The sequence below is a fragment of the Acartia tonsa genome, chromosome 3 (assembly GCF_053477335.1).
Source record: "Acartia tonsa isolate MP-2025a chromosome 3, ASM5347733v1, whole genome shotgun sequence".
In the NCBI taxonomy this organism is placed as follows: domain Eukaryota; kingdom Metazoa; phylum Arthropoda; class Copepoda; order Calanoida; family Acartiidae; genus Acartia; species Acartia tonsa.
The window spans coordinates 39928408-39944387 of NC_137262.1; the positions used below are offsets into that span (position 1 = coordinate 39928408).

The 15980-nt window shown below is 31.7% G+C and overlaps 2 protein-coding genes across 5 annotated transcripts; both read left to right on the forward strand.

Moving 5' to 3' along the window:
* The first annotated feature begins 315 nt into the window (after positions 1-315).
* Positions 316-7561, forward strand: LOC145314116 (uncharacterized). 3 transcript variants are annotated; one of them, XR_013877635.1, is made up of 9 exons: positions 316-1996; positions 2479-3326; positions 3599-3816; positions 4062-4185; positions 4487-4642; positions 5046-5124; positions 5846-6029; positions 6383-6911; positions 7128-7561. XR_013877635.1 is itself a non-coding variant. In XM_080153907.1 (7 exons), exons 1-7 carry the CDS (start codon positions 355-357, stop codon positions 5885-5887), a joined length of 3105 nt encoding a protein of 1034 aa, XP_080010033.1. In that variant the 5' UTR covers positions 316-354; the 3' UTR covers positions 5888-6016. The 3 variants fall into 3 exon arrangements, 1 of the variants encoding a protein (XP_080010033.1); XR_013877634.1 differs by having other exon boundaries at positions 6383-7561; XM_080153907.1 differs by lacking the exons at positions 6383-6911; positions 7128-7561 and having other exon boundaries at positions 5850-6016.
* Positions 7555-15962, forward strand: LOC145314117 (tetratricopeptide repeat protein 5-like). Of its 2 annotated transcripts, XR_013877636.1 has the most exons (16): positions 7555-7749; positions 8087-8159; positions 8425-8505; positions 8827-8926; positions 9161-9261; positions 9666-9719; positions 10107-10186; positions 10668-10718; positions 11690-11752; positions 12018-12107; positions 12190-12321; positions 12620-12686; positions 13600-13698; positions 13946-14030; positions 14273-15399; positions 15739-15962. XR_013877636.1 is itself a non-coding variant. In XM_080153908.1 (15 exons), exons 1-15 carry the CDS (start codon positions 7582-7584, stop codon positions 14364-14366), a joined length of 1338 nt encoding a protein of 445 aa, XP_080010034.1. In that variant the 5' UTR covers positions 7555-7581; the 3' UTR covers positions 14367-15962. The 2 variants fall into 2 exon arrangements, 1 of the variants encoding a protein (XP_080010034.1); XM_080153908.1 differs by having other exon boundaries at positions 14273-15962.
* Positions 15963-15980: the final 18 nt, after the last annotated feature.

The window sequence follows — 15980 nt, forward strand, 5'->3', positions numbered from 1 at the left end:
GGCGTCATGTAGCCGGCAAAAGTCGGTAAATTTTGGTTGCTTTTATAATTACAGTATATTATGTGCGATTAAAACCATTTATAGTTACATTTTATACGTTATTGATTGAATTCAAGAAATTATACATCATAACATTTATTAGAGGCCTTATCATCAAGTGCTGCGTAATATATATTTTTCTGGTCGAAGTTAATAGTAAGTTTTTATGGAACAAAATATCAGCAATGTATAATTTCAAGATTTTGCAGTGTATGCAGTATAATGTTGTTTTGTTGTGTAACATGAAACAGAGGATCCACAATGTGTTTTACTTAATTACAAGAAACTAGCCTTTAAATATATTTTAAGTTTCAGATGGATGACGATGGTTCCAAATATGAAATCGGCTTTTTGCGTCAATTGCACGATCCGCTGAAAGTTAAAAACGGTTCCCCGCCGAACGACGACCAATTACCGTCTGGTAAAAAGAAAAGGGATAGATTTTGCCCCACTCCATGTCCGTTTTGTGATTTAGTCCTAACTAGAAAGGATGGTTTGCCACGACATGTTCAGAAAAAGCATCCAAACGAATACGAAGGCTGGATAAATCTGAGAGACATTTTAAATCCTGTGAAAAATACCGTTAATAATCTTAATAATTCAGAGGTCCTAGCAGCAGAAGATCCCCTAGATATATCTAACGACGATTTTGAGGAGAATGAAAATGTGGAAAATGAAATGATGGTTGGTGATATTCCGCTTGAAGTTAATATCTCAGAATCACCAGTGAAGAATAAATACAGACCTGGTCCCGCCCAGTGTCCATACTGCAAAGAAACTGTTTCCAGAAAGGATAACCTGAAACCACACATCCTGCGCAGACATCCAGGTATGGCTGTCGTAGAAACAGCATCCACTCCTACCAAAACTAGCACCAAGAAAACCCCAAATGTTAAAGCTAAGTGTAGCACAAAGTTTATTCCAAGTCCTGTTAACATTGAAAGGCTTAAGAAAACCGCAGAAATAAAAGAACAAACAAAGAAATCTATTTCCAATGGTTCACCTGCTACTGCTGTAGCCCCAAAGAAGAACTCAAAACCTATCCCACCCCTAACTCCCATTGTAAATAATACAGAACCAAAGAAAGGGAAACACACGCCTACGCCTACACCATGTCCATACTGTGGCCAAGTAATGTCCAGGCGGGATAGTGTCAAGCCTCACATTATTGCTAAGCATCCTGGTCAACCTGTGCCGGCAAATATTTGCTCTATACCCACACCAACAGAAAAACAAATGAAGCAGGGCCGTATCAAAGAAAGTGCAAGGGAAGCATTAATGGAGAGTCTAACCAATGGAGACAATCAAGAAGAGTTTATTGATGAAGACCAAGAAAATAGTATGGATTATGTTGAGGTTGATTATGATTCCTGCGTTGAACCTGAAATGGTTGTTCCCATAACAGAACTTACTACGGATAGTGATTATGAAGAAGGTGAAGTTAGAGGTGATTACATAGATTATTCACAACCAGACACTGTCACCCTAGAAATTGTCAGTTCTCGAAGTGCAATTCAATGTCCGTTCTGTGATCGTTATCTATCCAGAAAAGAATGGCTGGTGAAACATGTTAAAAGTGCACACAAAGGCAAGAAAGTTGAATTTATTCACATTAAGAAGGACAAACTAACCGGCGAAAATATTGAGGAAATTAACTACGAGTCTGATGCCTATGACAGCGATGTTAAAGTTGAAGAAGATGACGTAATAGAATATGACAATGATGAAGAAGTGACCTCTATTGAGATTGAAAACTCTAAGGTGCCAGTGCAATGTCCTTTTTGTAATGTTGTCATATCAAGAAAGAATAATTTTGTAAAACATGTTCAAAGATTACATCCAGGAAAAAGAATTGAAATCATCCAGTCTAACATGGCAAATAGAAAAGTAAGCATTGAACCCAGCACTGAAGTCTTGATCGAACAAGCTGATGAATATGCAGATCATCATATTTTCGGTAAGATTTTTTTGCGGATTTTTTACTAATAAGTTTATTAAGGACATATTTTTCTACCTAATTAACATATTATGATATTAATATGATTTTTTATCTTCTTCTGCTGGACATTTTATTTGAATCTTAATAGGTAGTAGGTGTTTTAATCTAAAAGTATAATTCATGCTTTTATATACCAAAAATTATTTTATTAGTGCAAATATATAATCAAAATTTACAGCTTTCTTAGAAATCAAATTTCAATTGTTCTAGCAATTTTCTAGACATTTTGCAAATAATAGAAACTCTTATTTTACTAGTGGTCACTCCCATAGCCTAAAAATGTATATTCCCAATTATTAAGATAAAATGAAAATAAAAAACTCCTTGGTATAAGAGGTTCTCTAAAAAAAGGGATGTTTAGTTTAGGTTACATATGAATTTAAATGAAAAAAAACCCTACTTTTTTACAATACAGAGTATAATATTTTTGCTTATCATAGGACAAACAGAATATGATGACCCCATAGAAGATATGGAACCTCTTCAAGAAATGGTAGAGATCGACGAAGTTGTTTCAATCGAGATAGCAAGTGCCAGAACACCAGCTGCCTGCCCTTTTTGCGGCCAAATGCTTTCAAGAAAGGAACAGCTGATAAAACACGTGAACAGCAAGCATCCGGGTAAAAGAGTGGAGGTTATTAGCCAAGCATCAGCTAATCATTCTCCATCAAAAAAAGCGAAACCCGCTGCCACACTCAATGGGGAGGAGTTTTACGATCACCAACCACAAGAAGTACATCCTGGTTATTATGAAATGGAAGCCAATGATACAGAGGATGAAATATATAATGAAGCTGATGAGATCACTGAGGTAACACCAGAAGAAATAGCAGCTGGTCCACCTGTCATTGACGACAGTGGCATTGTGACTGTAGTAGTTGAAAATGCTCGTTCCCCGGTTGGATGTCCGTTTTGTGATCGCATGCTGACAAGAAAAGAAAACCTAATGAAGCATGTGGAAAGATGGCACGAGAACCAACAAATTAATGTCATAATGAGAAGTAGTCTAAGTCAGAAAGAGAAAAGCTTATATTCATCCCCTCAAATTATTGTTCCTAAAAAACTTGTTAAAGTTGAACCTAAAGCAGAACCCAGCCCAGCAGCACCAGCTGGAGACAAACCAAAGAGTAAATACAAGCATGTGAGATGCCCGTACTGTCAGTTAATTCTGACAAGATATGCAAACCTGAAGGGGCACATCTACAGCAAACACAAAGGGTCAGAGGTCCCGGAGTTAAACAGTGATATTATTGTAGAAAATCCTGAAGAGCTTTATCAACAACAACAGGTATAAGATGTTTTTTGTTTATTGAAAACTCTCATTATAAACTTGTCCGATAAAGCTTAGTTTTGTCATTAAAATATCATGAATGTAACTAGGAAATGTTATTTTTGTTAATTCTCGTTATTTTAAAAGTTATTGTAAATCTTAAATGTTTATACATTTTCCCGATACATGATGTCATTTTATGGCCAAGATACTTTTGACTCCATTTCGAAACTTTGATAGTTGTTTAATTAATATTGTTATCTTTGGTTTAATTTGTTTATTTTTATTAGGCTGCAAAGCTTCTGCAGTCTAGAGAGATAAAACCTGAGCCACACACTCCACAAGAAAAGAGTGTCCTTCCCAAAATTTTCAAAACTGAATCCCTGGCTCAACCAACCAAAAAGATAAAAACAGAATCACAATCACCCCCCGGCAAAGAGGCTAAAGAGGATTGGGAAAGAGTGTGGAAGGATAATCAGTCTGTACATGTCAAGTTTAATTTTTTAAGGTAAGATCAAGCAATCACAATATTAAGATGAAGATAAGTATAAATATAAATGTAGGTTTAGATTAGCAACTCTATAAAATCGAAGACTTTAATATCATTTGTTATCTAAAGATTTCTGTATGTATTTCAAAATGCGTGGAGTACTAATAATTTTTAAAATCATATCTTATTTACAAAAATATCAATTTTATGCTTTAATATCTAAGGTTTATATTACAGTTTTTTTTTTACATTATGCTTTTCAGGGGAAAGACAAAGGGCAAAGAGAAGCCACGTAAGAATTCCGAAACATCCTGTAGTGTGAGTCTTGAGTCACTAGACGATGACAGCATTCTAGCAGATGAATTAGAAATCAAGCAAGAATTCCAGGTAGGAAAGCACACGAATAAAATTAAAGTCATCGCGATTTGATAAAATTGGCTTCTCGAAATTGTTTATGATTAATTTTTAATTTTGATTTTAAACTTTTACTTCTGTTTTTTAAAGGTCCATGAAATTTTTTAAGCTGGTCATTTAATTTTTCTTCGACTGGATACCTAGCGGCTGCGTAATAGAGACTTCTGAAAGTGTTGATAATTAGATAGGATAAAACACATGTTGTTACAACACATTCCTAAAATAGTTCTAACCTCACCAAGAAATACGATTTTAATGGTTGTTATTTTGCTAGGAAACTAACCCTACAATGAGCCATCTCCTTCAGACCCCAACAAAATCCTCCAAAATTGGAAACAAACGAGCAAGAGAGGAGGATGAAAGTTTGAAACTAACTAAATTGAGGCTGAGTATCAACAGGAAGCCAGAAAAACCTGTTGATATCCCTAAGGTTAGTTTTTGTTTTTATTAGCGCATTCAATCATTAACTTTTCTTCAGGGAGGGGACGTTGGGCTTTTTTTTAACTAGTCTTCAATCTTTCATAACAAAGTTTTCTTATTCGTTTGCTTAACAACTTTGGAGACTTTTATTGAATTTCGAATGGTTGGTACATTAAGTTGATTGTCCAAGCGGTTAATCCAATGATTGTAATCTACAGAAGAGGTAATTTTGTGTATTATAATATAAATTTATCGGCCCTTGTCTTATCCCTTTAGATCCCTGCTTTTTAAAATAAAATTAGAAAAACTCAATTTCATTTAAGTTAAAAAATAGAAAGTTCATTTTTTTTAAAGGCGATTTTTAGACAACAGAACTAACATTCAATTCTTTTTTTAAAATATTTTCTATTTAGGTCCCCTCCCCTGGAACTCCAGGTATTATTGACCTGCATAGACAAAGTATTGAAACATTTGGTCTAGATTCATGTCCAGGTACGAAATTGAAATAGTTGCCATAGAAAACGAAAAATTTTTATTTACTAAGTAACTAAAAGTATCATTTAAAATAAGGGGGTGGGGGGGTTTAATGCAACCATCTCGTAATCAATGTATAAATGACACTTAGAATTCGAATTTTGAACTGAAATTTTGCATGAGTAATCCTTGGTAGGTATATTTTCCCTAAATCGAACAAAAAGTTGGAAAAGTAGCGGCTAACGGCTGGCGGCTTAGCCGTTTAGCCATTTTTGGGCTATTTTCTATGGAAATTCATCACAAAACCTATCTACACATAATACTCTTTTCCGCTCCAAAACGTTTTCAAACAGTTCTAGCCGGTAGTTGCTGGTACTAGAAATCTAAAAATGTCTTTTTGTATCATTTTACATAATTTAAAGCAAAAATGTGTTTCAAAAAGTTGATTACTACGTAATTCATGACAGATTTGCCCTAAAAATAGCCACAAAAAAAACGGCTAAACGGCTGAGCCGTTAGCCGTTACTTTTTCAACCTTTTTTTCGATTTAGGTAAATAGTCTTACCAAGTATTACTCATGCAAAATTTCAGTCCAAAATTCGAATTCTAAGTGCCATTTATACATTGATTACGAGATGGTTGCATTAACCCCCCCCCCCCCCCCCTTGTTTTTACTATACAATATAGGCACCTTCATTTTAATTTAATTAGATATAATATTTTTATTATATTTGTTAAGGTAGTCCCGGGACACCACCCCGCCCAAGTTCACCTCCATTAAAAAAGATTAAAATACTCCAGTCTTTTCAATATAAATAATGCTATTTAATAACTTTTTATAATGTATTTGTGTTTGGTTAAAAAAATGATGTATTCAAGTATTTTGAAAGTACTTCAAATTTTGGGAAAAGTACAAGAAATAAGGGGGGAGGCGAAAGTGACACTTTTTGAAACCAAAACTAAAAGTAAACAAAGGAACTCAACTAAAAAAAAGAGTTACAGGTCTGAGATTTTGCATGGTAGTTGCTTTATAGGGGTAAAATATGGAACTGCGAAGAAACGGCGGCGCAACCGCCAAAAACCGCCGTTTCCCGCCGAATTTTTTTTGCCTTTTCTCGGCGATTTTCGGCGGTTGCGACGCCGTTTCTTTACAGTTCCATATTGTACCCCTAAAAAGCAACTGCCATGCAAAATGTCAGACCTGTAATTTTTTTTTTAGTTGAGTTCCTTTAACTTTTAGTTTTGGTTTCAAAAAGTGTCACTTTCGCCCCCTCCCTTTTATATGTCAAAATAGTGCCCAAGTAGGAATATCGTATTGGAAGTAAATATATCTCTGCAAACTTATCATTATGTCGCTATTTCTAATTGGAAAAACAAAATAAGGATTCCAGATTTCTACAAATAAAGCATAAAGAATCAAAGCTGAAAAAAAATGGCTTTCATAACTTATCCAACAACAAATAAAACTATGAAACAAATGTATTTATAAGTTTAGTCTGTAAAAAAATGATTGTAAAATTGTAAATATTTGTATAATCTACTTAGTTACCTTTATGGCTACATAATTGTGATAACTACTCACATAAAAACACTTATTTATATGTAAATATTTCATTATTAGTATCATAATAACTAATGCAATTTCGAGAGTTTAGGATTGTAAAATTATAAACATGTTTACCTACCTATCTAACTTATTTTTTTTTTGATCATGTTTTAAATAGAAATCAGTGCCTTCAGAAAAGAAAATCATGTAATTTAAATATAGTTAGTTTTAGAAGAAAAAAATAATGATACCTCAAACCGTAGATAAAAAGGATTTTGCATTTAGATTTTTGTAGGAATCAGTTAAATATTAATTTCTTTTAATTAAAACAGTTTTCAAAAGATTTAGAACCTTTATTATATTTCCCTCTAAATTTTTTTAACGTTTGTTTAATAGCAGGTTAATTAGATTTACCCTTTAAAAACATAATGATAATTTTAAAATTTTGAATGCATAATCCATTTATCCTCTCAAGACTGTAATAGAATCAGGACCGTCTAAATTCAAGTGCTTTACTTAACATGGAATTATTTATTTTAAAAAAAATTTCTAGTATGGGAGAATATTTATTTTTGTAACAATTTTGAAAGTCTAAATTATTAGTATAAAGTATATTTTTATAATTAGAAGTAATAACTTAAATATATTTATCATGTTATAAAAGATATTTTAAGTTCAATTTGAAAAGAGTTCACTTATAGTAGTGAGCTGTAGGCGAAAGTTATTTTTTTGCATAATTATTAAAAGCTGTAATTATCTAATTTCATCGAGTTAATTTGTTAATATTCATTTAATTTATTTGCTATTAAAAGCAAATTAGTTTGATTTTTATAGTCTTTTGTATTATTAAAAAATAATCTTATTCATTTCTATAAATATTCATTTGTTATTCATTATTATTCAGAAAAATACAACTAATAAACCAAACAATGGGAGGTGAAGAGCCCTTGGAGGCCACCATAGATGCAGAAATTAATGTGATAAGCAAGATAGAGGAGAAGGTTAATGGTGTTTATCATTACCGTGATCATTACTTTGAGGATCATGATATCAGTGAGGCCTTACATAAAGGTGCCAGACTTAAAGAAAGAACCCAGGTAACACTTCTACTTCTGGATGTAAACAAACAAAAAAAATGCACAAAATTTTTCTAATCTGTCAGTGTCCACTTAATCTAAAAGAAAATAATGATACTTCAATTTAGCGTTCTACTGAAAATATTTCTGTATTTAAAAAATCCAAGCAGGATGATCTAATGATTTATTACATACATTTCTACTTAGCAATACAAATATGAATTGTAAGAAAGAACACAATTATTTAGGAGAAAATATTGGGAATAGAATTATTCAAAAGAGCAAAATATTTTAATTTAACGCTATTTAGGTTTGTTTTTCAAAAAATTTTGTATTTAGATTTTCTTGTTTTATTTAGGAGGCTTTGAATGAAATGAACAAGCTGGAATCCCTGGCTGTGAAAGAGGATAGGGCCAAGTTTATGTACCTGAAGGAACAACTAATGTTTTTAATTTTGATGAACTTTAAAACAGATTTGATATTATATTAAATAACATTAACTTAGAATATACGAAAAAAAGTTATTTTAAAAGATTTGTGAAAGGGAAGTAAAGTTTTTATTTGTGTAATTTGGGGAAATAAGACAATTGTTAACTCCAATGGTAGCATTAATACTTTCTATCATATTCTTAGTTTATTAAAATAAAAATAAAAAATCCTATTTAAACGATTAAAAAATAACATTGGTTGATCTGTAGGGAAGATTATTGAATGTAGAACCTGACTACAGCCAACAGGCAGAGGAGGTGCTTTCCAAGGCTGTTAAGCTCAATCCAGGTTAGTAAGCAGACAAAAAATAAATCAATTTGGCCTGAAAATTGCGAGTATTTTTATGCAATTATCCCCATATAAATATTTTGGAAGTTAAAAATTTAAGTGTTACCACTCTAAGTTTCACTGACATAAAAGATTATTCAAGAATATTAGGTACCTATTTTAGCTTCCTTAAGATATGTATTAAGAAATTATCCTATATAGCTTGGATACAGTTAACTATTGTTTATAAAATTCAAACATACAAATTAACCCAATAAAAGTTATTTCTTATTATATTTTCACAAAGCAAACAAAAATCTATTAAATATAATATTTTATTAGGTTTAGTACAAGCATGGAACGAGTTGGGAGAATCTTATACTAGAAAGTATGATTTTATCAATGCTAGAATATGTTTTGAGGGAGCTTTGCAGCAAGAAAGGTAACTTTTATTTCTCTAGATTTAGAAAGTGAACTTAAATCTATTGTTAAATAGTAGCCAAATTCACTTTACTTACCTATTTTTAGGATTTTTTTCTTTTGATAGGTACTAGGTACTGTTTAAACTAATGATTTGTAATATTTAGATCATTTAGAACATTAAATGACGATCCAGTATTATGATTGAGTTTATTATACCTTATGTATATAACGTTAATTCACGTTTTTTTTTTAGAAACAAAGTATCGTTACGTTCTCTGTCTATGGTACTACGTCAGTTGTCCACTAAAAGTGCAGAAGAGAAAGTGATGAATATTGAGGAGAGTCTAGTCAAAGGCAAGCAATATTAACTGCAAGATAATGATAAAAACATTCCTTAAACGTTCCTCGTCAATAAAAGATGAGCAATCGTTCCATCCTTTATGTTGCTACATCATATACTATAAAGTATAGTAAGTTTTGTCCGCTTAGCCAAATCGTTCTTTTCACGATTTTTAGGGAAGTTTGGTATCGTTCCATGGCATTTGTCCCATAAAGCGGGGATAGATTAAATAACTTAAATAAAAATTTAGCCTTTCTAAAAAATAGAAGAAAAAAACGTTTTATGTTCACCTTTAAAAGTAAGAAAATAACAGGGTGAATAGCTACCCTCCAACCCTTCTATGCCTTCATTAAGTCTAAGAAGAGTGGATGTCTTGGTTTTATTTTCTGACCTTAAAGTTAATATTTCGTGGTTAAAGGTAAAGATGCTGTGTCTCTGGATACAACTGATGGTATGTCCTGGTCTATTTTAGGTAACAACTGTTTTGACTATTGACTTAACTGTTCTTATGTATAGCAATGAAATACATGACTTGGATGTAAAGGGATTTACGTTCTGAAATCAGAATAATTCACCATGAAATTCTTAACTGTTGCTTTATTATTGTTACTTTGCCCTAGCCTGAGTATGGCAGGTGTCCTTATTAAATCCTTCCTAATAAATAAAACCCAAATAAGGCGTAAGGGGGGGTTTAAACTATCACATTGTTTTGATGCTGTATGAAGACTCGAAGCATCTACCCATTCCACCGAACTGTTACATTAGAGAACAGTTTATCTACACTTAAGTGATGTGTGTATTTATTTATGAGTCATTTTTGATCAACAAGTTTTAGAAAACATTTAAACTTTTTTTTTAGGAAATGCTTTCTTTGCTCACTTTTTCATGGTATCACAGAATCCTAAAACCTTGAAACAAGCCATGTCTGCATATTCTCAGGTAAATTTTAGTACATAACCATTAGCAAGAGATTGCGGATGTGTCACTTACTAGATAAAGTTCCTAGCCTACATATGTCAAGATCACAATATGATAGGGGTGTATATTCTGCAAACTGCTTGGGATAGCCTGCTAAATGGGGAGAGAAAAAAAATACAAAAAAAAGTGTGGGAGGGGGAAAAAATAAGAAAATATTATTTACCATTTTTTCTTTCTGCTCGGGGGAAAAAACTAGAAAAATATGAAGGAGGGGTATAAAAATGAAAAATAAAGGTTACCTAATGAAAAATTTTTTTTTCTCCTTTGGGGAAAAAATGTAGGTGGGGAAAAAATGAATCTTGTGCAGAGTATAACTTTTCACTCCTGTAATATGATTAAAATTTTCTTTATCCTAACCAAGTATCTAAAACGTTCTGAGTTCATTGAAGAAAAAAACGCAAACAAAGATGAAGAATACACATGTGACTGTTTTTGTTTTTAGGCAGATAAAGACACTGTTAGTCGTAGCACACCCGAGCTTCATTATAACAAGGTAAAAATACTTTAGGATTTCTATTACTCATAAAAAAAGTGTATATAGAGATAGGTAATGGTATTAGACTATAAATTATACTGGTACTCATCATTTTACAGTAACTTTATCGTGAAAACTTGACACTCTTATTAAATTGGTTGGTTTTAATGACCAGTGTCCAAACGTTACAACAATAATTTTAATCTACCTACAGAAAGTGCCGTATTAATTATGATATTAAAGATGTACCGTTTAGCTTATAAACCGTGGGATTTCGGAACAAAAATGCGTAATATTTTAACCTAGATAAGGGAGGGGGGGGGGGGGTTAATGCAACCATCTCGTAATCAGTGAGCAAATGGCACTTAGAATTCGAATTTCGATCTGAACTTTTGCATGAGTAATCCTTGGTAGGTCTATCTTCCCTAAATCGAACAAAAAGTTGGAAAAGTAACGGCTGGCGGCTCAGCCGTTTAGCCGCTTTTTTGCCTATTTTCAGGGTAAATCCATCATCAATTACGTAGGAATCAACTTTTTAAAACATATTTTTGGTTTAATTCATGTTAAATGATAGCAATAACCATTTTTAAAACTTCTAGTACCAACAGCTACCGTCTATAACCGTTTGATAGAGTTTTGGAGTTGAAAAGAGTATTATGTGGGGAAAGGTTTCGTGACTAAATTGCAATATAGATATCCAAAAAATGGCAAAACGGCTGAGCCGCCAGCCGTTACTTTTCCAACTTTTTGTTCGATTTAGGGAAAATAGACCTACCAAGGATTACTCATGCAAAATTTCAGATGGAAATTCGAATTCTAAGAGCCATTTGCTCACTGATTACGAGATGGTTGCATTAAAAACTTCCCCTTTTATGAAAATTTTACTCCTAAAACGCACAATTACAGATAGAAGAATTATAAATATATAGTTAAGATCATAAGCTTTGAAATAGACAGAAATGAACAAATAATGGTTTGTTTTTCTTCAGGGTATTGCCTTAAAATATGAAGAAATGTATGAAAATGCTATTGGTTCTTTTTCTACCGCACAAGTAAGATTTCATTGATTTGCAGTTGATGAAAACAACATTTTGATAACAAGACTACTCTTATAGTTATAAGGGACCTGTTCGTATGTCTTTCTGAAATGCTTATTGCTCTCACTACTTTGCTATTTCGTGACGTATTTTCTCTTCTTATTTCTTACTCTTTCTCTAATTCACACACACTTATTGCTAATTTAAACAACCCTAAATAATAATTTAAACAACATTTTTTTTAGTTTTGATTAAAATCTAATATTGCTATTTTGTTTAGAAATTAGATCCAACGTGGGATGGACCGAAAATACAAGAAGAAAATTTACTCAATTATTTAGACAAAATTGTTTCATTAATGAAAATTAAGGTATTTTTGGCATTTTAATTATATAGGTAATTTAATGAATATTCTGAAAGATATCTATTAAATGAACTAATTTTTTTTTCAGGGACAGTTGAAACCTAGGAAAATCAATTCTATGCTGGAGGGTTTAGAAAATAAAAATTTGGGTCCTTATTCTGGTGGTTCTTATACCTCACCTAAAGGCCATAAAGCCCTTTTAAACCATGTCAAATTTAAGGTAATCTAACTTTCAATTGTAAAGAAATCTAATATCATTTCTAGGATAAAGATAAAAAAATTTTCTCCATTTTTACTACATACCTCTCAAAAAAAAATACCTCAAATTTAAAAAGAAATGATAAAATCCGTTTTGTCATGTGTTTACTGTTTATGCCTTATATTATTAAGATCAAAATCTTCAAGTGTAGTTTCTAAAAAAAAAAAAAAGTTAAGGCCATACTTTCCTTTCCTTTCTAAAATATTTGATTTCATTACCTTAATGACCGCTTCTTCTATTGATACTAAATAATATTTAGGATTTAAGACCTGGATTGAATAATGAAAAAGTAATCCTTGGTAGTGTCATATGTTCTGTTCATTCAGGTTAGCATTACAGGATTTCATTATCATACCATTACAGTTAAAAAATATAGGGGGAAGGGGTTAAATAATTGTATGTCCGCATCCCATGGACCTTGTGCTGACTCTCAATTGGGTCTTTATATTATCACAACCAAGTAGCAGAAGATGAAAAAGGTTCTTGGTAAATGGGGACAGGCAGATTTTTTTATACCAGAAACGATTTTGCCCAGTAGCAGGGAAGCTAAACATGCATTTAAAGCTATTAAGTAAGCAGTAGGTTAGTGGTTGGTGCAGCTAACATCAAGTCCTTGAGGGTTAGTAGACCTAGTATACCCCTACCCATAACCAAAGATAAAATACCTTCAATTCCCTCGTACGCCTAACTCTTTGACTCAATAGAGTGGATTAAAGTCATCTACCTTACGCATACCAGGTATACAAGTAAAGTATATAATGTCGTCAAGTTAGCTTGCTAATTTTAACCTCAGTTATTGGTCAGTTCTTTCATCCAGTAAGAGGGAATGGGATCGGGTAAAGCATCATTTCAGTGAGCTTCTAGCAGGGTTTCGGATCCGCATTGATTTTTTGCGGATCCGGATCCTCAAAATTTGGTCAGTGCGGTTCCGGATCCTTGACAATAAAAATAAAATCACCAAACCTTTCAAAAATATTTATTCTTTAATTCGAAGTCAAAAATACTTTTAATTTTCAAGTCTGACCCTAAACCTTAAAGATTGGCTCTCATCAAGAGAATGTCTGAGATTGTATATAAATTTAGGTAGATTTTTCCCCTTTTTCTGCATTTTTTGAGTCCAAGGATCCGGATCCGAAACCCTGGCTTCTAGTATTACTTTATAAGAGTACATGAAAATCTGGCGCAACATCCAATTAATAATATATCGATTATTAAACATCATCCTGTATTTTTATTCAGAGGAGACGGTGCCATTTACATTCCAGATTATGGATAAAGACGAATCTATATTAGTTGTCACATTATATAACCTAAGTCCTGGCAAAGGCGTCATAATAGGTTAGTATTGAAATTTTATTCATTAAAAGTATCCTTAATTTTAAATACATTCTTAATAATAGCTTAAAACCTGCTTAAGACAAATTAGATTGTTACAAAAAAACTTATATTCTGCTATCATAGCTTACTTTTAAGACTACTTTGAAATTGTTGTACTCTTTTTATTGCAAAGCTGAAAGCTCATGTATATTAATACTAAAAGTAGAATTATTTTCCCTTTTACATAAATCTTATGTTTTTATTTAAGGTGATAGTGTAGCCATAGCGGAACCCTACCTTACAAATATTAACTTCAAATATAAAGACAAACAGTATCAATTTGGTTTAGTCAGGTTAGATTTCATTTAAATTTCTACACCAATGTTTATATTGTAATTATATTTATATTAAATTGGGTTTGTCTAGCACAGGGGGAGAGGGATGATATTAGAGTTTAAGTTTCACTGGTATCCTTAGTCTTATAACCAATCTCACACTTTCCCGACAAATTCCTGTGCACACTTTTATATGCTGCCTTTTTTTAAATTTCGCATACAGTTTTAATCAATGTTTTTAACCTTTTATTTATTTTTAGAGTTGAGAGTCCTCTAGTCCTTGTGATCAACGGTAAAAAGGCGGGAAGAGATCTGCAAGCAGGCGTACAAATGACAACGTTTACCAAATCATGAATTCAACCGAGACACTGAGAATAAATAACTGCTTTTTAACTCCTCAATAAAACTACTAACTCAAGCTGACTATATTAAGAACTCCTACTACACACAAGAAGACTGTTTTGTAGATCTGAATTTAATATAAGATTTATTTAAAAGTGTTTTAAAACAAGCAAATTCAAGCTTTAGGGAACTTGGTATCAAGACAAAGTCTTCCCACAATTGTTTATATTATCCTAAATTTTATACCAATTTTTATCTAATTTTAGCCTTAAAAATACTATATTTTATTTTTTTGCATGGATTACAGGGTTTTTTTAATGGGCGTTAAATTAATACCCGCCACATTTTGTGGATGTCTTGTCTGCAGTTTGGAAGGGTGTGATATTTAATCAATTGTCATCTCCAAAAAAGAAATTGAAATCACCCTTTTCATATTGAATTATCCGCAAACAGACCATCAGTTACTGTTGCTTCGTTTTTTCTTTTTAAGAGTTGTTCATATAAGTGATGTTATCATTAAGAATAGTTTATTTACAATCTAAATCAATCCTAACATTATTTCAATCTTAGGTAGGTCTTTCATTTTAAATAATTGTATTAAAATCCAAATTTCCAATCCATAAATAATGTCTGTTATATACAATATACAATCATAATTTGAAAATCATTGAATCGTGCACATTTGAAACATTTTGAAATATACCTTCTGTGTTAATAGTATTATTTATTTGTGATACTAATATTTAATATTTTAGACCTAATAATGCTTTAGGTTGCCTGATTATTTCTTTTGTTTGTTATTTTTTGAATCTAACGAATTGAAAGTATCAAAATAGATTCGAAAGCTTTTTCTGCGCTGTTTACTTTCTTTATTCGTTTTTTAACTTTTAATTTATCTTTGCTTTATTTTCCCCAGGGCATATTGCCTTTATTTGGCCTTAGCTAACGCACAATGGTAGTAATATATAGTATTTACGCGGGTTCAAACTGTATATGAATGATTGTTCTCTTATTGTAAAAACACAATTTAAAATTGGAAATAGGGGTCACAACTTTGCCTACTTAATATACAGCCAGATTCAATGAATTGAGATAGAAATTAATTATTTGTTATGTCGCATTTTTATTAAGTTACGTTACTTAGTTATAAATTAATAAGAAAAATTCAACATATTCGAAGATTTTAGCGCATTTTTTATGCCATCTTTCATCAAATCACAACAAAATACATCGTTAATTAAAATTTTGGTTGAAAGAAGTTTTTAAATACTAGAAGTAACCGCTTAATCCACATTAAAGGGATGAACGTGAAGTTTTCGCTTTATCCTTTAGAGTTCTATCGAGATTAAATGAGGCAAAGTGGGGTAATACATTTCTAATACAGATGCATTATTTCTATTTAACTAATAGCAATTTTGTACAAAAATTTGGTACTCTTTCCTACAAAACCAATTGTAAATTTTAGTCAGTTTGTACATCATAAAATTGTGATAATATTGTTAACCAGTTAATTATTAATAAATTATTGTTAATTATTATTAATTAATTAATAATGTTTGAATGTATGTATTTGCATTTATGCTTTAGTAAATTAAATCTTGCCATTAATATTTGTTTGTTTTTATT